At 42.9% G+C, this 27,122-nt stretch overlaps 1 protein-coding gene across 5 annotated transcripts in view; it reads right to left on the bottom strand.

Annotated features, from left to right (window-relative positions):
- The window catches only part of ssx2ipa (synovial sarcoma, X breakpoint 2 interacting protein a), a 98,692-nt gene that overhangs the window by 46,354 nt on the left and 25,216 nt on the right, over positions 1-27,122 (bottom strand). For 3 of the 5 annotated variants that reach the window (XM_073062518.1, XM_073062517.1, XM_073062515.1), the window contains exons 2-3: positions 8,161-8,297; positions 2,683-2,834 (exon numbers count right to left, since the gene is read on the bottom strand). In XM_073062518.1, the coding sequence (XP_072918619.1) occupies positions 2,683-2,834; positions 8,161-8,209 (201 nt within the window). In that variant the 5' untranslated portion in view covers positions 8,210-8,297. Of the gene's footprint in view, positions 1-461; positions 1,047-2,682; positions 2,835-8,160; positions 8,298-19,664; positions 19,763-27,122 lie in introns of those variants that run through there. The other 2 variants (XM_073062516.1, XM_073062519.1) reach the window with 2 other exon arrangements.

Here is a 27,122-nt window from a genome sequence, read left to right as displayed (position 1 = left end):
CTGTTCCACAGGGTGTGTGCTGGGACTGATTATTTTTATGTTATACATTAATGATTTGGATGATGGAATTGATGATTGTTGCAAAGTTTGCAGACGATATGAAGATAGGTGGAGGGGCATGTAGTTTGAGGAATTAAAGAGGCTACAGAAGGACTTAGATTAGTAGAATGGGCAAAGAAAAGGCAAATGGAATACAGCATCAGAAAGCACATGGTCATGCACTTTGGAATAAGATATTAAAGAACATTTTCTAAATAGAGAGAAAATTCAAAAATCTGAGGTGCAAAGCTACTTGGAAGTCCTTGTGCAGGACTCCCTATAGGCTAATTTGCAGTTTGAGTCTGTGGTGAAGAAGGCAAATACAATGACTAGAATATAATAGCAATGATGTAATGTTGAGACTTTATAAAGCACTGATGACACCTCACTTCAAGTATCGAGAGCACATTTGGACCCCTTACCTTAGAAAGGATGTGCTGAAACTGTAGAGGGTTCAAAGGAGGTTCATGAAAATGATTCCAGGATTGAGTGGCTTGTCATATGAAGAGTATTTGACAGTTCTGAGCCTGTATTCGCTGGAATTCAGAAGAATAAGGGTGACCTCATTGAAACCTATCAAATGGTGAAAGGTCTGGATAGAGTGGATGTGGACAGGATGTTTCCTAGGATAGAGTGGATGTGGACAGGATGTTTTCTATGGTGGGAGAGTCTAAGACCAGAGGACACAACCTCAGAATAGAGGGGTCTCCTTTTAGAACTGAGATGAGGAGAAATTTCTTTAGCCAGAGAGTGGTGAATTTATGGAAGTCTTTGCCACTGGCAGCTGTGGAAGTCAAGTTTTATGTATACTTAAGGCAGAGGTTGATAGATTCTTGATTGGGAATGAAGGAATATGGGGAGAAAGCAGAAGACTGGGACAAAGAGGAAAATTGGATCAGCCATGATGAAATGGCGGAGAAGACTCAATGGCCAAATGGCCCAATCCTGCTCCTATATCTTATGATCTTATTATACTGCTTTTGCAAAACAACAAGCTTCATGTCATCTGTCAGTAAACCAGGATACATACAAATTAATAATCCAGTCACAAGGATGTTGCCGGGACTTGGGTACCCAAGTTACAGGGTGGGACTCCAACTCTAGGTTATGGGTTAAGGGTGAAAGGTAAAATGTTTAAGGAAAACCGAGGAGGGAAATTCTTCACTCAGAGGGTGGTGAGAAAGTGGAACAAGCTGCCACTGGAAGTGGTGAATGCAGATTTGACTTCAACAATTACGAGAAGTTTGACTAAGTACATGGATGGGAGGGGTATGCAGGACTACAGTCTGGGTGTGGATAATGGGACTGGAAATCAAAACAGATCAGTATGGACTGGATGGGTCTAAGGGCCTGTTTCTGTGTCAGAGTGCTCTAAGACCATGATAGTGATAACAAACCACCTTTGCAGAAGAAGGGGAAATAATATGGTGATCAGCAAAAACAGCAACACATCAGATTTTTCAGCATAGATGGCATCCAATCCATTGTATCAGTCTCAGCTTTCTGAAAGTGCAATCTTTTGACCCACATCTCCATTCTTTCCTCAATTTTAAAGGAGCCATCAAATAGAAAAAGTACATTTTATTCTGCGAAAACTTGAATGCCCTTTCAAACACACACAAAATTTTGGTGGAACTTAGAATTTAAGGCAGCATCTGTGGAGGGGAATAAGCATTCGAAGTACTGGCCCAAAATAGTGACTATTCCCCTTCATAGATGCTGCATGACCTGCTAAATTCTTACAGCATTTTTTGTGTTGCTCAAGATTTCCAGCATATCCAGAATCTCTAGTGTTTATGACCAACATAGTATGCTTTACTTACTAAACCAATTCCTTTCTGATTTGCCTTTCAATTACTAAAGTTCAAAGTACAAAGTAGTGTAGGTATACAACTTCCGGCAAGTGCCCACAACACAAAAACTCAGAATCTAGGAAGAAAAAAATCATCCATCATAGGTAAAACCCTCCCCACCATTGAGAACATCTATATGAAACTCTGTTATAGGAAAGCAACATCCATCATTAGGGGCCCCCACCTCTCAGGGCATACTGCTGTAATTAGGAAGGTGGTACAGGAGGCTCAAAACTCACACCACTAGGTTCAGGAAACAGTTATTACCCCTCAACCGTTAGGCTCCTGAACCAAATGGGATAAATTCACTCAACTTCACTTGAACCATCATTGAAATGTTTCTACAACCTCTGGATTCACTCTTATCCATTCATCACATGTTCTCAATAGGTATTGCTATTTATTATTATTTTTACTACTGTTTTTTATTTGCACAGTTTGTTGTCTTTTGCACACTGGTTGAATGTCCAAAGTTGGTGCATTGATTCTATTATGGTTATTATGGTTTTACTGAGCACACATGGAACATGAATGGCACAGTCCCCAAAAGTGAATCCTTAACAGTGGAGTCAGTTCAGCACCGAGACCCGGGTCCAGTAGCCCGACAGCTGAGGACAACAACTGATCCCAAACTTGGCAGCATGGGACCCAAGACCCCTGCACCTCCTGCCCAATCAACAAGGTTTCAAACTGATAGGAATGTTACTACTTACTGCAGTCTCTGATTAAACATTGACCACAAGACAATTATTTTTCTTTAAACAAAGTTTCAAAGTTAAAAACAACTTGCCTGATTGAGGTAAGCTATGCATTGTTCTACATTCTCTTTTGTGCAAAACAAACTCAAGTTATGACTGCTGTTTTGAGGTGATGATTCAAAGATCCCATTGCAGGGAGACATTCTTGATTTGGACGTGCAATGATATACAAATTCTTTGCTCTCTGTTGGGAAAAGCAGAATTAGATGATTCAAATCAATGCAACCATTCTCAGTTTGAGCCACCAATCTTGACTAAAGTGCTGTTCATAAAAAGACGTACAAAAAAGCTGGATGAACTCAGCAGGTCGGGCAGCATCCGTTGAAAGAAGCAGTCAACGTTTTGGGTCGAAACCCTTCGTCAGGACTAAAGGAGGAGGGGGCAGGGGCCCTATAAAGACGGTGGGGAGAGGGTGGAAAACCAATCAGAGGAAAGATCAAGGGGTGGGGGAGGGGAAAGGCAGGAGAGGTGAAGAAGGAATCTAAGGGGAAAGCACTAGTGCCCTCCTCCACCCCTTGATCTTTCCTCTGATTGGTTTTCCACCCTCTCCCCACCTTCTTTATAGGGCCCCGCCCCCTTCTTCTTTAGTCCTGACGAAGGGTTTCGACCCAAAACGTTGACTGCTTCTTTCAACGGATGCTGCCCGACCTGCTGAGTTCATCCAGCTTTTTTTGTACGTCTTGATTTGACCACAGCATCTGCTGTGCACTTTGTGTGTGCTGTTCATAAAATCATTATAAGCATTCAAATTTGTTAGAGCTTAAAAACCAACAATATTTCAAAGTATAAAATGTTATCGAACAGTTACTCACATTATAGTTGTGAAAGAGTGAAGATAATAACAATGAGACAATAAGACGTAGGGGCAGGATTAGACAATTCGTCCCATTGAGTATGCTCTGCTATTCCATCATGGCTGATTTATAATCCCTTTCAACTCCACTCTCCTGCCTTCTCACTGTAATCTTTGATGCCCATACTAATGAAGAACCTCCTCTTTAAATGTACCCAATGACTTGGCCTCCACAACTGTCTGTGGCAATGAATTCCAGATTCAAAAAAAAGACACAGAGACACACACGGACAATATTACCCATTTACGCTGAATCAAATTACCTGAAGATTTCTAAAGGTCACATACTTATATTTATTTAGTACATTGATAATATAAAGGGGAAGAAATATTTGAACCCAATATTCACACCAGTGCAAAATTCCAATAATCTACTTTCAACAACTTGTAAATCCCAATGTATCACTTACCCAGGTTAGGCTCGCAAGCTCCCTATCCGTTCTCTGGGGCTCCAGCTCCTACAACCTGATCCACTGATAGGGGCATTGGTTCTTATGTTTGTTTTAGATTTACCCAAATCTGTTGGCTGCCCTCCCTTCAAACTTACCATATCTATTTAAATGCTACTTTGCAACATATTAAAAAAAAATTGATTGACAAACCAGTTAAATTAATACAATAACAGCTGACAGCCCAGGAAGTCAGCTAATCTAGGACCAAAGTCCCAATCATGCCAGAGTAATACTTTATACTTTAATTAGTCTGCTTCACAATGTAATAGCAATAACTAGAGGATCCCCAACCCACTTTCCTCGGGGAAGACTCTGGAGACCATGAGCAGCCATGTCTGATGCTTGGTTTAAGGTGTACAGCAAAACCCAAACCACTCCTCAGCGTCTGGTCAAAGCAAGACTTCTTGAAAGGGAGCTCAAGCTCATCAACAAATATGGTCTTCAAGGCAAGTGGGAGGTGTGCAGGGCTGCCTGTGAACTGCTGACCCTTGATGAGAAGGATCCCAAGTATCTGTTTGAGGGGAACACTCTCCTGCATCGGTTGCTCCTGGATGAAGGTGGATTACATCCTGGTTTGAAGATAGAGGACTTCCTGAGCTTCGGCTGTAGGCTCAACTCTTCAAACTGGGCTTGGCTAAGTCCATCCATCAGCAACACATCATGACCCATAAACAGGTGGCAAATATCCTCTCCTACATCGTGCAGTTGGACTACACACCCTATGGAAGACGCAGTCCCAGCCACATGAAGTGCTAGAATGTCAAGGCGGCACAGGGTGGTGGGAAAGGCCAGATAGGAGGATGGCTGAACCCCTCTCCCTTTGTACCCCAACCTTGCAAAGGCACCAATAGATGTCTAAATATCCCTGGAATCCCTGGGAATGGAAAGCATTTCTGAGAATCCAGGTAACACATTTTATTATTTGCCTCCATCGTAGTCCCCCCCACCCATGTTTGACCCCCAACCCCACCATTCACTGCACCCACTACGCATACAGTTCACTCTGTCTTTCAGCTCCACCTCTACCTGGTTCTGTTTTCATCTGCCATTCACTTCTCCCTTACTGGTTTCCATTCTCACCCGCTTAAAACCATAAGACAGGAGCAGAATGAAGCCATTCTCTTGCTTTGTCTCTGTAACCTTTCATACTCTCACTAATCAAAATCCTACTAACCTTCAGTTCAAATGTACCTAATCACTTGGCCTCCACAGCTGTCTGTGGCAATGCATTCCACAGATTCACCACCCTCTGGCTAAAGAAATGCCTTCTCAACGCTGCTCCAAAGGACCATCCTTATGTCCCAATGGTGTGTCCTCAATTACTAGACTCCCCCACTACAGGAAACACCCTCTCCACATTCACTCTATCTAGGTTTTCCAATATTCATTAGGTTTCAATCAGAACCCCCTTCAATTTTCTAAACTCCAGAGAGTACAGGCCTAGAGTTTGTAGTTAAGAGTACAGCACTGGTAGTCCATTGTGTTCCTGTTCATTTCCCTCCAGTAGCTGTATTCAACATTCACCCTCCCCTCCTCCCACGTCTGCCTCTTGCTATTGACCACCTGCCACAGTCTCAGTTCTCCCTCTGCGACCTGCTTCAACCTGTCTGTCAGCTTCACCACTCCCCATCTCCACTTTACACTGGTCAACTCCCCTCTTCACTCTCTGTCCTGATGCAGGGTTTGGACCTGAAACATTGAAAATTCCATCCTCCATCACCCAGATATGCTGCTTGACCCAGAACTTTGAGCCTTTGGAATGAAAGGTCAGTGGATTTTGCTCATAGTCGGTCATGACAAATGGCCAAACACTGGAGTGATGAATCACAGGCAGTCAGTACACTCAAATATCAAAGATTAGTGCAGTGGATTCACAAAAAAACTGAACCAAAGCTAAAACTGGTGAGATTCTACAGATACTGAACATCCAAGGCAACAAACACAAAATGCTGGAGGAAGTAAGCAGGTCAGGCAACATCTATGGGAAAAAACAATAACATAAGAAACAGGAGCAGGAGTAGACTATCTGGTCTGTCAAACCTGCTCCACCATTCAATAAGATCATGACTGATCTGGCCATCTCCACCTACCTGCCTTTTCCCCATAAACTTTAATTCCCCTACTATGCAAAAAATCTATCCAAACTCTTCTTAAATACATTTACTGAGGTAGCCTCCACCATTTCATTGGGCAAAGAATTCCACAAATCCATCACTCTCTGGGAAAAGCAATTCCTCATCTTTATCTTAAATCTACTCCCCAAATCTTAAAGCTATGCCCCTAGTTCCAGTCTTGCCTACTATCAGAAACATCATTCCTGCCTCTATCAGATAATCAAAATCTATTTCCCACAGCAGAGGCATTAAAAACAAGAAGGCATAAAGTTTAAAGTGTGAGGAAAGAATTTTAAAAGAGATTTGAGAAGAATATTTTTCTAGAAACACACACAGTGGTTGAAGTCTGGAAATTGCTAGCACAGGAAGGTAGAGTCAGATAGAATCAATATGTTTAAGAGGCATTTAAAGATTAGCTTTATTTGTCACATGTACATTGAAACACAGTGAAATGCCTCATTTGCATCAAATCAAAGAGGACTGTGGAAGGAAGTTGGAGCACCCAGAGGAAACACACACAATCACGGGAAGAAAGTACAAACTCCTTACAGGCAACGGCGGGAACTGAATCACAACTGGTGAAAGCTGGCACTAACCACTATACTACTGGGCCGCCCTTAAACAGGCTGGCACTCAAATATGCAAGGTATTGAATGATATGGACCAAGTTTAAGCAAATGAGGTTAGTGTCAAAGCAGGAAAAGACTAGCAAGACATAGTGAGCTGAAGGGCCTGTTTCTATAGCGCACAATGTTACAGAATGCAGAACAGGACAGGGACTAGTCTTTTGATCCACAGTGTCTGTACTGAACACAATGCCAAATTATACCAAATCGCATCTGCTTGCACAAGATCCTAATCCCTCCACGTGTATCTATCTGAAAGCTTCTCTATACTCAACCATCGTATCTGCTTCCATACTATGTACCTCCAGCACTGGAGTTAAATAAAAAAGCAAATAATTACTGCACCCACTATCTTCATGGTGGACTTAAGTGGGAGTAGCAGTAGGATTGGAAGGATCAGAGGGATCTTGGGGTCAGAGTCTGTACGACACTCAAAGCAGCCGCGCAGGTTGACTCTGTAGTTAAGAAGGCGCATGGCATATTGGCCTTCTCTCAATCTTGGAATTGAATTTAGGAGTCAAGAGGTAATGTTGCAGCTATATAGGACCTTGGTCAGACCCCACTTGGAGTACTGTGCTCAGTTCTGGTATCCTCACTACAGTAAGGGTGTGGAAGCCATAGAAAGGGTGCAGAGGAGATTTACAAGGATGTTGCCAGGATTGGGGAGCATGCCTTATGAGAATAGGTTGAGTGAACTCGGCCTTTTCTCCCTGTAGTGAGAGGATGAGAGGTGACCTGATAGAGGTGTACAAGATGATGAAAGGCATTGATCGTGTGGATAGTCAGAGGCTTTTTCCCCAGGGCTGAAATGGTTACCACAAGAGGACACAGGTTTAAGGTGCTGAGGAGTAGGTACAGAGATGCAAGGGGCAAGTTTTTTTTTACTCACAGAGTGGTGAGTGCGTGGAATGGGCTGCCGGCAATGGAGGTGGAGGTGGATACGATAGGGCCTTTTAAGAGGCTTTTAGATAGGTACATGGAGCTTAGAAAAATAGAGGGCTATCGGTAAGCCTAGTAATTTCTAAGGTAGGGACATGTTTGGCACAACCTTGTGGGCCGAAGGGCCTGTATTGTGCTATAGGTTTTCTATGTTTCAATGTTTAACCCACTTAACTTCAAAGATTTATTCAAAATAGCCAAGCCACGAGAAAAAGGTATGCCCTTCCTTAGCCTTTTTAGGGACAGTTTCATCCCCTTTGCCATCACATTTCTGAATTGGCATTGAACTCATGTACACTATTTTTCTTCCCTTTTTGTTTTTAAAATGTTTTTTACTGTAATTTATAGATTTTTAATTACAATTATTGCTGGCACAAAACAAATTTCACGATATATGCTTGTGATATTAAACCTGACTGACTCTTAGTTGAAAATTATCAACAAAAGCATTTTGGTAATTGAATTTGTCAAGCTGTTTGCCATTTAACACTCAAGGTGAACCCTGTTAGCAGCAGAATGGACTTACCTGGTGATGGTTCAGGTACTGGCATGGTTTTCACTCTCCAATCGCCCATAGCCAGCCAGCAGCCAAATTAACTGCAAAACCAGCTCAGCTGCAACACGTACAACTGACTGATGTAAGCGTCCCTGTGCACACAACACCTAAAAATAGACAGCAGTTAAAAATTAACATTTTTATAAAGAGCAGATTACATCAGCAATGCAAAGTCATTGAAGACTAGATTCACTGACTCCGAATCGTTTATACAAATACACAAGCTAAGTGCTACTGAGGAACAGTGGGATAGGAAGGGGTGGCTTGAAGCGAAATTCATGGACAAAACAGAAAACATTGTAATAGCTAAGCACATCAGAATAACAGTGTAAAGGACGTTGAATAAAATCCTACATAATTTAGTGCTCCACCTCAACTGGAATACTAAACCATGGCTTAGAAAATTATGACCATAAAAAGGGGGCATGATTTTAAGATGATGGGAGGAAAGTGAGGGGGGGGGCTGTCACCAAGAATTCCCTCCCCCCCCCCAAAAGTGAATTGCGGGTGATGAGGATATATTAGGGACTTCTAAGAAATTCTTGTGCACGTGGATGATAGAAAAATGAAGGGATATGTAAGAGGAAAGGGCTAGATTGATCTTAGAGTAGGTTAATGGGTCAGCACAATATTGTGGGCCAAATGGTCTGTAAAGTTCTATGTACTTCTAGGTTCTAGAGACAGGAGCAGAATTAGACCATTTGGCCTATCCCCAGTCTGCTCCGTCATTCAATCTTGAGTGATTATCCCTCTGAAACCCATTCACCTGCCTTCTCGCCATAACTTTTGATAGCCTTAGTAATAAAGAACCCCCGCTTTAAATATACTCAATGACTTAGCCTTATCTGCAGTCTCTGACAATGAATTCCACAGATTAAGCACCCTCTGGCTAAAACAAATTCTCATCTGTTCTAAAGGCACAAGGTTTAAAGATTATGGACTAGAGTTCCAACTTCAATGCTATTTTTCCCAGGTAAACTTCACCAAACTTTGAACCCTAGGAGTTAATGCCTCCCTCTCCAAATGGATCTTTGACCAACAGATCACAATAGCTAAGGAGACACAGCAACACCTTTGCCACGATTATTCTCAAAACTGGTGATCCATAACGTTGTGTCCTCAATCCCCTACCAGAAACGGCTGTAATGGACTGTATCTCAAATAAATCTAAATTGGAGAATAGCAAGGAAATAGAGAACCCATTACTGAAGTCAAGTCAAGTCACTTTTGATTGTCATTTTGACCATAACTGCTGGTTTTTACCGTGTACTGTACAAGACAATGTTTTTCAGGACCATGGTGCTACATGAAACAATACAAAAACTACACTGAACTATGTAAAACAACACAAAAAAAAAATACACTAGACTACAGACCTACTCAGGACTGCATAAAGTGCACAAAACAGTGCAGGCATTACAATAAATAATAAACAAGACAATAGGCACAGTAGAGGGCAGTAAGTTGGTGTCAGTCCAGGCTCTGGATATTGAGGAGTCTGATGGCTTGGGGGGGAAGAAACTGTTATATAGTCTGGTCGTGAGAGCCCGAATGCTTCGGTGCCGTTTCCCAGATGGCAGAAGGGAGAAGAGTTTGTACAAGGGGTGCGTGGGGTCCTTCATAATGCTGTTTGCTTTGTGGATGCAGCATGTGATGTAAATGTCTGTAAAGGCAGGAAAAGAGACCCCGATGATCTTCGCAGCTGACCTCACTATCTGCTGCAGGGTCTTGTGATCCGAGATGGTGCAATTTCTGAACCAGCAGTGATGCAGCTGCTCAGGATGCTGTCAATACAACCTCTGTAGAATGTGATGAGAATGGGGGGTGGGAGGTGGACTTCCCTCAGCCTTCGCAGAAAGTAGAGATGCTTCTGGGTTATCTTTGCTATGGAGCTGGTGTTAAGGGACCAGGTGAGATTCTCCACCAGGTGAACACCAAGAAATCTGGTGCTCTTAACCATCTCAATGGAGGAAACGTCAATGTTCAGTGGAGAGTGGTCGCTCCATGCCCTCCTGAAGTTAACAACTATCTCTTTTGTTCTGTTCACATTCAGAGACAGGTTGTTGGCTCTGCACCAGTCCATTGGCCGCTGCACCTCCTCTCTGTATGCTGACTCGTCATTCTTGCTGATGAGACCCACCACGGTCGTGTCATCGGCGAACTTGATGATGTGGTTCGAGCTGTGTGTTGCAGCACAGTCATGGGTCAGCAGAGTGAACAGCAGTGGACTGAGCACACAACCCTGGGGGGCCCCCGTGCTCAGTGTGATGGTGTTGGAGATGCTGCTCCCGATCTGGACCGACTGAGGTCTCCCAGTCAGGAAGTCTAGGATCCATTTGCAGAGGGAGGTGTTCACGCCCAGAGGCTCAGCTTTCCAATCAGTTTCTGAGGGATGATTGTGTCGAATGCCGAACTAAAATCTATGAACAGCATTCGAACGTACATGTCTTTTTTGTCCAAGTGGGTTAGGGCCAGGTGGAGGGTGATGGCAATGGTATCGTCTGTTGAATGGTTGAGACGGTACCCGAACTGCAGGGGTCCAGTGAGGGGGGCAGCAGGGTCTTGATGTGCCTCATGACGAGCCTCTCGAATCACTTCATGATGATGGACCCGAGTGTAACGGGATGGTAGTCATTGAGGCAGGACACTGAAAACTTCTTCAGCACGGGGACAATGGTGGCAGCCTTAAAGCACGTTGGAACGATGGTGCTGCTCAGAGAGATGTTGAAGATGACATTGAGAACATCTGCTAACTAGTCTGCACATCTTCTAAGCACTCTGCCAGTACTATTGTCTGGTCTAGCAGCCTTCTGTGGGTTGACTTGCACAGGGTTCTCCTCACATCGGCCACGGTGAGACACAGCACCTAGTCATTTGGAGGAGGGGTGGACTTCCTTGCCGCCACGTCATTTTCCGCCTCAAAATGAGTGTAGAAGTTGTTCAGCGCATCTGGGAGGGAGGCATCACCCGCACAGTCAGATGAAGATGTCCTGTAGTCGGTGATGTTCTGAATGCCCTTCCACATGTGCCGCATGTTGCCGCTGTCCTGGAAGTGGCTGTGGATTCACTGGACATGTGCATGCTTTGGCTCTCTGAAGGCCTGGAACAGTTTGGTGCTCGCTGTTGTTAGGGCAGCCTTGTCGCCTGCTCTGAAGGCGGAGTCACAGGTCCTCAGCAGCGCACGCACCTCCACGGTCATCCATGGCTTCTGGTTAGAGTGTGTAGTGATGGTCTTGGACACAGTGACGTCATTGATGCACTTGCTGATGTAGCTGGTCACTGATGCCATGTACTCCTCTAAGTTGGTAGAGTCGCCATCGGTTGCAGCCTCCCTGAACATGTGCCAGTCAGTGTGTTCAAAGCAGTCTTGAAGAGCAGAGATGGCTCCTGCTGGCCAGGTTTTCACCTGCTTCAGAACTGGTCTGGAGCGCCTGACTAGGTATCATGACAGTAATTATCCTCACAATGTTAACATATCCTCACTGGTTATGGACTTTCAAAAGAGGGCAGTATGCATGCTCCTGTCTACATGAAATCTGTCAAGATTGACAGCTTCCAATTCCTATGAATGAACAACACCAACACCCTGTCCTGGTCTAACTATGTTCATGTACGGTGGCAGTGTTGCGAGCTCCATTCCAACTTTACAGTATACTTTTGATTACTGCAATTTCCTTTGCATTTCTTATTCAAGTAGCTGATAGTCACATCAGATTTCTGATCGTCCATGAACTCCACCACACTATTCTTCTCATTTTGCACTATTTACTTGTAGTTTATAGTACTCATTTTATATTGCGCTGTACTGCTGCCACAAGACAACAAATTTCACGACACACATCAGCGATAATAAACCTGATTCTGAGCTCACGAAGGAAGTCAGATAAGGTGAATATGGTCTAATTTATTTGCTTCTACCATCTGGCTTCTCCGATAATATAATGAATATTCTGGCAGTCAGTCTCAGTCAAGTATTTTTATGATGACTGTTTGATGGCTCTGGGGCTAAACTTGCTGGAATTTAGAAGAATGAGGGCAGGAAATATAATTGAAACCTATTGAACATAAACATAAGAAATAAGAGCAGGAATAGGCCATCTGGCCTGTCAAGCCTGCTCCGCCAATCAATAAGATCATGGCTACCTACCTGCCTTTTCCCCATAACCCTTAATTCCCCTACTATGCAAAAATCTATCCAACCTGTCTTAAACTTTTTTTACTGAGGTAGCCTCCACTGCTTCACTGGGCAAAGAATTCCACAGATTCACCACTCTCTGGGAAAAGCAGTTTCTTCTGCTTCTGTTTGGTACTGCGCAAGCACTGCCGGATGGCTGTTATAACGCACAGTCAGTGTGAACGGCGAGTTAAATTGTAAAGAGAGCTTTTTTGACTAGATCCCCTTAATTGATTTGACTGAGTCTATCTTTAAAAATATTATTGTCATTAGCTATTGGATGGAGGAGGATAAAGTTACATTATGGAAAAATATAGAACAAGAGCTAATAGCACCAATAAGGTTGAAGGACTTTCTCCTTATAGGTATGTCTACCAAAAAATGTGATTTGTATTACGGTCCAATTTTAACCCATTTGCTACAAGTGTTTAGAACAGCAGAAAAATTCCTGAAATTTAAAAGCATATGGTGCAAATCATCTCCATTATGGAACAATAATCATTTTCTATCTGGGGGGAACCATTCACCAACAGAACTTGGGAGGATAAAGGTTTTACTACTCTTCAAGATATTAATGGGGCAAGTACTATCCTTAGCTTTCAAGAACTGATATCTCGATATAATATTGATAAACACTCTCTTCCACTTTAGAGTAAGATCAGCTTGTAAAGCCTACGGCATTCCCTGGGGATCAGATTTAAAAGACCATCCCATTTTAAGTGTGATACAGGGTGTTCCAGGACAAAGTGTCATATATCTATGATAAATTAAACTCCCAGAATTATATGCCCACATCAGGAATGAAAGCCTGGGATAGGGACATATCTGAATTGGGACAAAACTTAGACTGGGATGCGATTTGGGATAATGCTGCCAGTGCTTTGAAAAACCCTAATCATCAGTATTTACACTTGAAATTTTGTCATAGAGCATATTTAACACCGAGAATGAGACATCAAATGGGACTGGTTCCTGACCCATATTGCTCATTTTGCCCCCACGGAACCATTGGCTCTTTTATACATGTTGTATGGGAATGTCCAGGGGTTTTTGGTTTGGGGGGGGGGGGGGGGGGAAGGTCATCAGTACTCTTACAGAACTAACGGGGTACAATTACCAATGGACCCCACTGTACATCTTCTAAATGATGACTCCCACCTTTCCCTTACGGAAAAAACACGCAAAGTTTGGCTGGCAGGCCTGACTGCAGCTAAGAAGATTGTAGTCCAGCGTTGGAAACCTCCCCATGATATTTCAAGTACTCACTGGATTCGGAGCTTTTTGGACATTTCTTACTTGGAACTTTCATCTCAAGAGTAAATGATGCACGACCAAACACAATCTTTATGTGGACAAATTTGATATCTAACTTAAAAGATCTTTTGTTAAAATAGGAATGCTTTGTCTGTGTATTCACTATTATTCATTTGGTTGGTTGGAGGGGAGAGGGATGGGGGAGGAGAGAAGGGTAGAGGGAGGATGGTGAGGAAGGCTGGGGGTGGCTGAGTTAAACAGTCAAAATGCAATTGGTTGTATTGAATGTAATTTGTTGGTTTTGCAATAAAAAATTAGTAATAAAAATATTAATGTCAGAAATACTGTGCAGGTCTGGCAGCAGAAGATTCCATTCTCTTGTTGATCTTGGGTAGAGGGGGCACTGGTAGCAAATCTTGTTGAACGAAGGGATTTCCAGTATGTAAGGTCCAGTTTGCTGTCGAGTTGAACTGACTGACAAATTTGTATGTTTGATGAACTGACGTTGTGAACTTCTTTGAAAATGGAGATTAACCATAGTTTAGTACGTCGGTTTTCAAGAGGTTCCCATTGAAGGTTAGAGAGCATGTTGGTGACACTGGATTTTCGGCTGTAATCATTTGGCACAAAGCGAGCAGCATTGGATTTTTTTGATGGACTTCTTTTTGTTAGCTTGATGGGGATCCCATATGGCCGCGCAATACTCAAGCTTTGGACAGACGAGTGTCTTGTATGCCATGACCTTGACAGATTTACTACACGAGTGGAGGTTTCTTCACAGGATACCCAGCATTGTTTGCTTTGGCTGTAATCTGATTGATGTTGCATGTCCAGTTAAGATCCTTGCTAATTTCAACACCAAGATATGGGTGGTGGGTGACTGGTTCAAGAATCTTTCCTTTCATGTTATATGTCGTGTTGATTGGTTTAATTCTCATCTGTCCTAAATCTATTCCCCCAAATCTTGAGGCTATGTCCTCTAGTTCTAGTCTCACCTACCAGCGTAAACAACTTTCCTGCCTATCTTGTCTATCGCTTTCATAATTTTATATACGTTTCTATAAGATCTCCTTTCATTCTTCTAAATTTCAGCAAGTACAGACCCAGGTGACTCAAACTCTCCTCATATTCTAACCCCATTATCTCTGGAATCAACCTGGTAAATTTCCTCTGCATCGTTTTCAAAGCCAGTATATCCTTCCTCAAGTAAGGAGACCACAGCTGTGCACAGTACTCCAGGTGCAGCCTCACCAGAACTCTGTACAGTTGCAGCACAATCTCTCTTAAATTAAATCCCTCTAGCAGTGGCCAACATTCCATTGGCCTTCTTAATAGTCTGCTGCATCTGCAAACCAACATTGTGATTCATGTACAAGCACTCCAAAATCCCTCTGCACTACAGCATCCTGCAACTTTTTACCATTTAAATAATAATCCGCTCTTTCAATTTTCCTTCCAAAGTGAATGACCTTGCATTTACCAATATTGTACTCCATCAGCCAGTCCCTTGCCCACTCACTCAACCTATCTATCTCTCTGCAGATTCTACGCATCTTCTGCGCAATTTGATTTTCCGCTCAATTTAGTACCATCAGCAAATTTAGCTACACTACAGTCAGCCCCCTCTTCCAGATCATTAATATATATTGTGAACAGTTGCGGGCCAGCACCGACCCCTGCGGCCCACTGCTCACCACTGATTGTCAACCAGAGTAACATCCATATATCCCAACTCTCTGCTTTCTATTGGTTAACCAATCCTCTATCCATGTTACTACATCACCCCCAACTCTTATGCATCCCTGTCTTAATGGACAAGTCTTTTATGTGGCACCTTATCAAATGCCTTCTGGAAATCCAAGTAAATAACCAACTAATTATCTGTTCCCCTTTATCCACTGCACTTGGTATATCCTCAAAGAACTCCAGTAAGTTTGTCAAACAGACCTGCTTTTGCTGAATCCATACTGCGTCTGCCTAATAGATCGATGCTTGAACAAAGGAAACAACAACGGGATGAGGGAGGAGTTGGCTAATGTGGATTGGGAGCACAGGCTATTTGGTAGGACAGTTGAGGAAAGTGGAATACTCTGAGATTTTTCACAGTGCTCTACAGAAGTATATTCCAGTCAATAGTAAGGACAGTAAGTGTGGGGAGAGCCAGCCTTGGATAACTACGGAAATAAAAGATAGTATCAAATTAAAAGTTCATGTGTACAAAGTCGCAAAGAGTAGTGGGAGACTGGAGGATTGGGAAAACTTTTAAAAGCAACAGAAAACAACTAAACAAGAAATAAGGAAAGGTAAGATAGAGTATGAAAGTAAATTAGCACAAAATATAAAAACAGATAGCAAAATTTTATAAATATATAAAGCAGAAGAGGGTGGCTAAAGTCAATGTAGGTCTCTTGGAAGACGATAAGGGTAAATTGATATTGTGTGATAAGGAAATGGCTGAGGCATTGAACGACTATTTTGTGTCAGTCTTCATGGTGGAGGACACATCTAATATGCCAAAAAAGGATGTTATGGATGAAATGGGAGGTGAGGACCTCGATAAAATCACTGTCACTAAAGAGATAGTGATGAGTAAACTAGAGGGCCTGAAGGTAAATAAGTCCCCTGGTCCTGATGGAATGAATCCCAGGGTGCTGAAGGAATTGGAGGAGGTTAATGCGTTGGTAATCATTTATCAAAACTCTCTAGACTCTGGGCAGGTCCCGGCGGATTGGAAGACAGCAAATGTCACGCCACTTTTTAAAAAAAGGATGTAGGCAAAGACGGGCAACTATAGGCCAGTTAGCTTAACATCTGTAGTCGGGAAAATATTTGAAGCTGTCATTAAGGAAGAAATAACGAAGCATTTAGAGTGGTTCCATTAGACAGACACAGCATGGATTCAGAAAGGGCAGGTCCTGTTCGACAAACTTATGGAGTTCTTTGAGGACGTAATGAGTGCAGAGGATAGAGGGGAACAGGTGGAAGTCATATACTTGGATTTCTAGAAGGTGTTTGATAAGGTGCTGCACAAGAGACTTGTAAAGAAGATACAGATGCATGGAGTCGGAGGAAGTGTATTGGCATGGATAATGGATTGATTAACCGATAGAAGGTAAGAGTTGGCATAAATGGATGTTTCTCCGGTTGGCAGTCTGTGTTGAGAGGGGTGCAGCAGGAGTCAGTGCTGGGCCCGCAGCTGTTTATCATTTACATTGATGATTTGGAAGAGGGGACTGAGTGTAGCGTAGCAAAATTTACTGATGACACTAAACTGAGTGGAAAAGCAAATTATATAGAGGATGTGGAGAGTCTGCAGAGGGATATAGATCAGTTAAGTGAGTGGACCAAGGTCTGGCAGATGGAATACAATGTTGGTAAATACGAGATCATCCACTTTGGAAGGAATAATAGAGGAGCAGATTATTATTTAAATGGTGAAAGATTACAGTATGCTGCTGTGCAGAGGGTCTTCTGCATGAATCGCAAGAAGTTGGCATGCAGATACAACAGGTTATTAAGGTTTTCGGAATGTTGGCCTTCATTGCTGGAGGGATTGAATTCAAGAGCAGGAAGGTCATGCTGCAACTATACAGGGTACTGGTGAGGCTGCAACTGGAGCACTGTGTGCAGTTCTGGTGTCCATACTTGGAGGACGATATACTGGCTTTGGAGGCAATGCAGAGGAGGATCACCAGGTTGATTCCAAGGATGAAGGGGTTAACCTATGAGGAGGGATTGAGTCTCCTGGGACTATACTCTCTGGAGTTCAGAAGAATGAGAGCGGATCTTATAGAAACATGCAAAATTTTGAAAGGGATAGATAAGATAGAAGTAGGAGCAAACACGAGGAAATCTGCAGATGCTGGAAATTCAAACAACACACACAAAATGCTGGTGGAACACAGCAGGCCAGGCAGCATCTATAAGGAGAAGCACTGTCAACGTTTCGGGCCGAGACCCTTCATCAGGACTAACTGAAAGGAGAGATACTAAGAGATTTGAAAGTAGTGGGGGGAGGGGGGAAATGCAAAATGATAGGAGAAGACCGGAGGGGGTGGGATGAAGCCAAGAGCTGGAAAGGTGATTGGCGAAAGTGACACAGAGCTGGAGAAGGGAAAGGATCATGGGACGGGAAGCCTCGGGAGAAAGGGGGGGGGGGGGGGGGGGAGAAAGCACCAGAGGGAGATGGAGAACAGGCAGTGATGGGCAGAGAGAGAGAGAAAAAAAGCAACTAAATATGTCAGGGATGGGGTAAGAAGGGGAGGAGGGCATTAACAGAAATTAGAGAAGTCAATGTTCATGCCATCAGGTTGGAGGCTACCCAGCCGGTATATAAGGTATTGTTCCTCCAACCCGAGTTTGGATTCATTTTGACAGTAGAGGAGGCCATGGATAGACATATCAGAATGGGAATGGGACATGGAATTAAAATGTGTGGCCACTGGGAGATCCTGCTTTCTCTGGCGGACAGAATGTAGGTGTTCAGCGAAACGGTCTCCCAGTCTGCGTAGGGTCTCATCAATATATAAAAGGCCACACCGGGAGCACCGGACGCAGTATACCACACCAGCCGACTCATAGGTGAAGTGTCACCTCACCTGGAAGGACTGTCTGGGGCCCTGAATGGTGGTGAGGGAGGAAGTGTAAGGGCAGGTGTAGCACTTGTTCCGCTTACATGGATAAGTGCCAGGAGGGAGATCGGTGGGAAGGGATGGGGGGGGGGGGGGGAGACAAGTGGACAAGGGAGTCACGTAGGGAGCGATCCCTGCGGAAAGCAGTGGGGGGGGGGAGGGAAAGATGTGCTGGGTAGTGGGATCCCATTGGAGGTGGTGGAAGTTATGGAGAATTATACGTTGGACCTGGAGGCTGGTGGGGTGGTAGGTGAGGACAACCCTATCCCAAGTGGGGTGGCAGGCAGATGGGGGGAGGGCAGATATGTGGGAAATGGGGGAGATGCGTTTGAGAGCAGAGTTAATGTGGAAAAAAGGGAAGCCCCTTTGTTTGAAAAAGGAAGACATCTCCTTCATCCTGGAATGAAAAGCCTCATCCTGAGAGCAGATGCGGCGGAGATGGAGGAATTGTGAGAAGGGGATAGCATTTTTGCAAGAGACAGGGTGGGAAGAGGAATAATCCAGGTAGCTGGGAGAATCTGTAGGCTTATAGTAGATTTCAGTAGATAAGCTGTCTCCAGAGATAGAGACAGAAAGTTCAAGAAAGGGGAGGGAGGTGTCGGAAATGGACCAGGTAAATTTGAGGGCAGGGTGAAAGTTGGAAGCAAAGTCAATGAAGTCAACGAGCTCAGCATGCGTGCAGGAGGGCAGCGCCAATGCAGTCGTCGATGTAGCGAAGGAAAAGAGGGGGACGGATACCAATCTAGTCTTGGAACATGGACTGTTCCACAAAGCCAACAAAAAGGCAGTCATAACTGGGACCCATACGGGTGCCCATGGCTACACCCTTGGTTTGGAGGAAGTGGGAGGAGCCAAAGGAGAAATTATTGAGAGTAAGAACTAATTCTACTAGACGGAGGAGAATGGTGGTAGAGGGGAATTGGTTAAGTCTGGAATCCAAAAAGCGAAGAGCTTTGAGACCATCCCAGTGGGGAATGGAGGTATATAGGGGCTGGACGTCCATGGTGAAAATAAGGCAGTGGGGGCCAGGGAACTTAAAGAAGTAGGAAAGTTGTTTCCATTGGTAGGTGAGACTAGAGCTAGGGGACATTGCCTCAAGATTCAGGGGAGAAGATTTAGGATGGAAATGAGGAGAAATTGTTTTTCCCCAGAGAGTGGTGAATCTGTGGAATTCTCTACCCAGGGAAGTAGTTGAGGCTTCTTCACTAAATATATTTAAGAAACAGTTAGATAGGTTTTTACATAGCAGGGGAATTAAGGGTTATGGAGAAAAGGCAGGTAGATGGAACTGAGTTTACGGACAGATCAGCCTTGATCTTATTGAATGGCGGGGCAGGCTCGATGGGCAAGATGGCCTATTCCAGAGTAGATTTGATATAATTGTCAATGGTCTTGGACAGAATCTTATAACTCACATTTAACAGTGAGATGGGTAGCCAATTTCCAATCTATTCTCTCTCCTCCTTGCAATGAAGGGTGATGATGGCTTTATTTAACTGTAACATGCTGCCACCTAGAAACGAAGTACAACTTCAGCAGATCTGAACCCTACATAACCAAATGAAATTCACCCTGTACACCATTACTTCTGGGAATCATATTGGTCAGGAACAGATAGATCTGGTCAACTTGTCCACTGACAAGGGGTGATAATGATGCTGCCTTACAGCAAATGAAAGGGGAATACATCATTTACAGAGAGGAGCTGGAAAACTGAAGTAAATAAAGAGCAAATCACAAACACAGCAGATTTCAGAGTTGCTGGAAATCCATAGCGACACTCACAAAATGCTGGAGGAACTCAGGATCAAGTAGCATCTATGCAGGGGAATAAACAGGCCAAGTTTCAAGTCTGGAAAGGAAGGGGGAAGACTTCAGAATAAAAAGCCTCCAACTTGATGGCATGAACACTGACTTCTTCCAGTAATTCTTTCCCTCCTCCAATCTTCTTCCATTCCCCTCTTTGCGTCTTACCTATTCTCACCTGCCTATCACTTCCCCAGGTACCCCTTCTCATTCTCCCATGGTCCACTGCCATCAGTCTCCTCCTTCAGCCCTTTGCCTTTTCCACCTGGAACCTCCCACTCCCCCCCCACCCATCTGGTCTCACCTGTCACCACCTGGAACCTCCCACTCCCCCTCCCTCACCCATCTGGTCTCACCTGTCACCACCTAGAACCTCCCACTCCCCCTCCCTCACCCATCTGGTCTCACCTGTCACCACCTGGAATCTCCCACTCCCCCTCCCTCACCCATCTGGTCTCACCTGTCACCACCTGGAACCTCCCACTCCCCCCCACCCATCTGGTCTCACCTGTCACCACCTGGAATCTCCCACTCCCCCTCCCTCACCCATCTGGTCTCACCTGTCACCACCTGGAACCTCCCACTCCCCCCCACCCATCTGGTCTCACCTGTCACCACCTGGAACCTCCCACTCCCCCTCCCTCACCCATCTGGTCTCACCTGTCACCTGCTAACTTGTACTCCTCCCCTCCTCCGTTGTTTTTACTCTGGTATCTACCCCCTTCCTTTCTAGTCCTGAAGGAGGGTCACAGCTCAAAACAGTGATTGTTTATTCATTTACACCAATGCTGCCTAATCTGCTGAGTTCCTCCAGCATTTTGCGTAAACAAATAGTTCCATTTTAGTCATTATCTCCTCCCAGGCCATAATCTCATGATTCTACAACTAAATAATACTATTTATCTTGGCTCTGGTCAAGACAGAATTCACAAATGCAATTTAAAACACAAGCACCAATAGGCTTGAAGGAGAAATTATTTTAAGATGCATTGGATTTACATTTGAATCCTCTTCAGGATTACATCAGAAGAAATTGTGAGTTTCTTTTTAAAAAGTTATGTGTTCACATGATGTGGATATTGGTGACAATGCTGACATTTCTAACAGCCTCTGAACTGTGGGGCATTTAACGTCAACACAATAATACAACCAGACTAACACTAGATAAACTGGATAAGGATAGCACATTCCCTTGCCTGAAGGTGAACAGTGAAGCAGACTGACTACAACAATTAGAAAGCTGCAAGCCCAGCAGTAAAGGTAACTTTGAATTTCTACATCTTGAATGAAACTTTAGCCTTATTTTAACCTACACTTTGTAGGTGCTAAATAAACAAATCAATTTCAGAATTATTAAGGCCAGAATCTGATTACATACTCTAATCAGAATCAGATTTATTATCATAGAAATAGGTAGTGAAATTTGTCATTTTGTACAGTAGTGGTATAGTGCAAGCCAAAAAAGTTACAATCAGAAATAAAAGTATAAATAAATAATGCAAAAGGAGAGCAAAATTGTGAGGTAATGTTCAAATTCAGATTATTGTCATTTAGAAACCACAAATGCAATGCAGTTAAAAAATGAGAATGTTCCCCCACAAAAGCATATGACAAAACAGACTACACCAGAAAATAATGTTCATGGACCATTCAGAATTCTGATGGTGGAGGAGAAGCTGTTCCCAATGCATTGAGTCTTTAGGCTCCTGTACACTTCCCTGATGGCAGAAATACTGAAGAGGGTTTGTCCTAGGTGATGAGCCTCTCTATAGAAGCTAGTTTTAAGGTGCTTGGAAGTAGGTTATAGAGGAGATGTCAGAGGCAATTTTTTTTAAAAAAAAAAGATTGGTGCAAGCGTGGAATGGGCTGCCGGCAACGGTGGTGGAGGCAGATACGATAGGGTCTTTTAAGAGGTTCCTGGATAGTTACATGGAGCTTAGAAAAATAGAGAGCTATGGGTGACCTTAGGTAATTTCTAAAGTACGTACATATTCGGCACATCATTGGGGGCCGAAGGAGCTGTATTATGCTGTAGGTTTTCTATGCTTCTGTAGAATTTGCTCAGAGGATGACTAGTTGTTCACAGTACAGTTGTACAAGATGCTGCTAAGGACACATATGGAGAACTGAGATGACAAATTTCAGTGTATAGGATACATGCTTTGATATTAAAATAACATTTGAACCTTTTAGTACAGTTCATGTCACTTCGCTATAGGAAGGAGGCCATTAAATATATGGAAAGGGTGCAAAATAGATTTGAGGATGTTACTGATACCAGAAGGTTTGAGTTAAGGAGAGATTAGATAGACGAGGACCCCACACTGAAGTTTCCCTCCCACACCTCCCTAGAGACCAGAAAGCTGAGGGATTTAAAATCATGGGCACAGATAAAATGAATGGGTGCAGTTTTTACCCTAAGGTAGGATAGTATAGGTTTAAAGAGAGGGAGGGAAAAGATTTGAAAGAGTTGAGCAGAAACTTCTCCACACATCGCGAATCAGCTACAAGAGGAAGCTGTAAAGACAGATAGAGAAACAACATTCAAATACATTTGGACAGGTACATGGATAGAAAAGGACTAGAAGGATACATGTCAAATGCAGGCAAATGGGACTAGCGCAGGTTAGTCAACTGTCAGGATGGACCAGATTGGCTAAAGGGCTTATTTCTGTGTTAAATGGCTCTGCAATGACATAACATAAAAGGCTTTGAATATAAAATAATTTAAGTTGGATTACCCTGCCAAGTTTTTTTTTTAAATGCAGTGTCTCAGAACAGTCAATATATTTTGGATAAAGTTGGCAAGGAAATGAAAACAGAAAACAGCATCAGTGAAAAATGAAAAACGTTTCTCTCTTTATATATATATATAGCCTGACCTACAGAGCATTCCTCCAGCATTTCTCCAGCATTTTGCATATGTTACTCTAACATTTTGTTTTTATTTCAGATTCTTAACATCCACAGCTTTTGTTGTATTTTCAACTTGTAGAAATCAAGCAGTTTTGCATTGCAAAAAGCAAATGCTTATTTCTACTGAAGTTTAAAACATGTAATCTGTGGAAACAAATTATTTCCTGGATTTACTAATTATGAGTGCAGGAACAAAATTTATTCCCAACCCTTCCTCAAGCAAAGATCACTATTTAAGAAGCTATAATGTTAATAAAGTGTACGAAAAGGCAATAAAATTCTGGGTTTTGATGCCACAAAAATCAGGAGTATTTCAAAGCTTTGAAGTTTATCACCATAATTCTGTTATGGATTCTGAAATTACACTTCTGATCAACAAGATACTCTGTGACAATTGTAAATTTAACACCCCATTTTAGTAAGTAGAAGAAACACTGCAATTGGGGACACATCAACATACATCCCTTTAATTATAAACATGCCATTATTATGTGAGTAACGCTTCGAAAAGGTGAAAAGATTCAATGTTTCTAGTTCTGTTCCATGCATAGTTCAAGTTTAACTATCATTCAACCAAACACGAATATAGCCCAACAAAACAACATTCCTCTGGGACCAAGGTGCAAAACACAGTACCAACAGTCATTTATCATACAAAACACATGCAGCCATAGGTAATTACAATTGTTAAGATGATAAACCACTAAATTTGAACTCACTTATGTTATTTAATACAAGGGAATTATTCAGCAGAGTGACATGTGCAGGACCAACTACATCCCTGTCTGCTATGGGAATTGTGGTCAGATACCTTACAAGACCCTACAAAGATCAGCAGGACTACTAAGAGGATAATCATTTATTTCTCATCCACCCATCCAAAATACTTATCAGGATAAAATATTTGTATACAGAGCTCTTAGCATTGTCAATGATCCCTCCTATCTGTCCTGCAATCTCTCTGATCCCCCTGGAGGAACAGTAACATTAGGACAAGGACTGTTAAATTGGGAAACAGCTTTCTCCTCCTAACCCTCTCCTCCAAGACTACTGAACTCACTGCCACCTCCCAGGTCTCATCACGTATCAAGCATCAGTAGCGTTATACTGTACTTTTTAATCCTTGTCATTAATGTATCTTACGCTAAATGCTAATCTACTGAAGTACATTTTATTATTTGTTAATTTGTTTACGGTAATATTACTTTGTGTTGTGTGTGAGTTGTATGTACTGGTTGCACACCTTGGTCTGGAAAAAAGTTGTTTGTTTGGCAGTACCTGTGTATGGTTGAATGACAATAAACTTGAACCAATAGAGACAACACGGTCAGTTCTGCTACTGCATCCATGTTTATAATATGCCAACCTCTACAAGAGTAGCAAAAGCCCAGTAAGAGCTTTTTATAAAGCTACACAATAGAGCTTTATTGAGCTTTTGCAGAAGCTGCAGTGTTTTGTTGCTACAGATTAGTGAATAATGCCATGTTTACATGTGTACGGCCATTAGCAGTTAGAAAGCATTCTCTCATTTCCTCACCCTACTGTTTGTTTTGGCACGGTTTTCAGCATCACTTTTACCAGTCCTGTGCCCATGCTGATGCTCTTTCCAATTCTCGCTCCTCCCCCTTAATTAAGGCTTGCGATCTTCTCAGAATTTCTTTTTGGCTCACACACACATTTAATGATTTCTGTAGAGTACATGTAAACCCAAATCCCTTTGTCCCACACTCACTATGGAGAACTGACATAAGAGTTAGGACATTATGATGCAGCTGTGCAGTTTGTTGGTGAGGCCGTACTTGGAGATACAGTGTGGCTAGGCCCTTCCAGCCCAATGAGTGCTCGGCACATCAGCCCACCTGTTCAACCCCAGCCTAATCACGGGACAATTTACAATAGCTGTACTAACCAGTACATCTTTTGACTGTGGGATAAAACAGGAGCACCTGAAGGAAACCCACACATTCACAGGAAGAACACTTAGAAGATGCTGGAATCAAACTCTGAGCTGTGAAGCCCCAAGTTGTTATAGCCAAGGTACAGTGAAAAGCTTCATTTTCTATGCCGTCTGTTCTGACAATTCAGTGTGTTGAGGTAGTACAAGGTAAAACTGTTAAGAGAATGCAGAATAGTAGCGTAGCAGTTATAGCTCGGGGATTCAGCGTTTGGAGTTCAATTCCACTGTCTTCTGTAAGGAGTTTGTACATCCTTCTCAAGTGCACGTAGGTTTCCCCAGGTGCTCTGGTTTCCTCTCACAGTTTAAAGACATGCTGGTTAGTAGGTTAATTGATTAGTGTACTGTGATTAGGCTAGGGTTAAATAGGTGGGTTGCTGGGCAGTGCAGCTCTCCGGGCAGGAAGGGCCTATTCAGCACTGAATCTCTAAAAAGTAATTAATAATCTTCTATGCAAAATCTGAATACTGAGATGATCACATAGAAAATCAATTTTCACCATATGAATGAACACTTCAGAATACTTAATTAGACAAGTCCGTGTATTAACTTTACATCAATTATGGGGAAGTTTCAAGAACTTCAGTCACTTGGATTCCTCTTCCCACAGTTAAATAATGCTGAAATCAGAATTTTTTTTAAAAATCAGACTTTTTTTTCTTGTATTTAAAGTTCAACGTGAGCAACTTCATCACCCCCTCATCTTAATATCCTTGAGAAACACCATAAGGTGCTGGAAACTTATTTCTTAAAAGTTCAAAAAGTTTAAAGTAAATTTATTATTAAAGTTTATTTTGAACTTGCTTACTTGAACATGCATCCTTTTTGGCCATAGTTTTACTTAAACATATCAATTTCAATTCCTTCACTTATCCCAGAGCTACTGTACAACAGTGCGACTTTTCCTCTTTTCCACAATCCAACAAATAGTGCAAATTGTTGTCTTGGACATTTTTATTGTGAACCCAAGTCCCTGTTGGACATTGGTAAGGCAGAAGACCACAAGTCCGGTTCACTGGCAAGACCGACTGTGGAGGAGAGGTATGGCCTCGGATGTTGCGCCGACGAGACCCTCATGCCGTAGTGTCATTGTTGCAGCCGCCCAGGAGGGGAGTTGCTGAGGTGGTGTGTGAGAAAGCAGAGGCCTCTGTGGGCGTGAACATTTTCTTCAAGCAACAAGAACTTTCCATGTCCATCCTGACTGCATTCATCCAAAGAAATTCAAATTCTGAAGAAATAAGTTTTGTCATTTTGCGTAGTATGATAGATTAAAACATTAAGACCACAAGACATGGGAGCAGAATTGCCATTTAGCCCATCAAGTCTGCTCCACTATTCCATTATGGCTGATTTATCATCCCTCTCAACCTTATTCTCCTACCTTCTTCCCATAATCTGCAATGCCTTTATGAATGAAGAACCAAGTCATACACCCAATGACTTGGCCGCCACAGCCATTTGTGGCAATGAATTCCACGATACATCGCCTTCCGGCTAAAGAAATTTCTTCTCATCTGTTCTAAATATCACCAAGACCAAGGAGATGGTGGTGGACTTTAGGAGATCTAGGCCTCATATGGAGCCAGTGATCATTAATGGAGAATGTGTGGAACAGGTTAAGACCTACAAATATCTGGGAGTAGAGTTAGACGAGAAGCTAGACTGGACTGCCAACACAGATGCCTTGTGCAGGAAGGCACAGAGTCGACTGTACTTCCTTAGAAGGTTGGCGTCATTCAATGTCTGTAGTGAGATGCTGAAGATGTTCTATAGGTCAGTTGTGGAGAGCGCCCTCATCTTTGTGGTGGCGTGTTGGGGAGGAAGCATTAAGAAGAGGGACGCCTCACGTCTTAATAAGCTGGTAAGGAAGGCGGGCTCTGTCGTGGGCAAAGTACTGGAGAGTTTAACATCGGTAGCTGAGCGAAGGGCGCTGAGTAGGCTACGGTCAATTATGGAAAACTCTGAACATCCTCTACATAGCACCATCCAGAGACAGAGAAGCAGTTTCAGCGACAGGTTACTATCGATGCAATGCTCCTCAGACAGGATGAAGCAATACTCCCCAATGCCATTAGGCTTTACAATTCAACCGCCAGGACTTAAGAACTTTTTAAAAGCTATTATTAATGCTTTTTGAGATAGTGATTTAGATGCATATCATATTTTTTTTTTACTGAGTTAAGTATTGTATGTAATT

Source organism: Hemitrygon akajei, chromosome 12 (assembly GCF_048418815.1).
Source record: "Hemitrygon akajei chromosome 12, sHemAka1.3, whole genome shotgun sequence".
In the NCBI taxonomy this organism is placed as follows: Eukaryota; Metazoa; Chordata; class Chondrichthyes; order Myliobatiformes; family Dasyatidae; genus Hemitrygon; species Hemitrygon akajei.
Note: the sequence above shows the minus strand (reverse complement) of the source record. Positions and strands in the feature narration are given on the sequence as shown.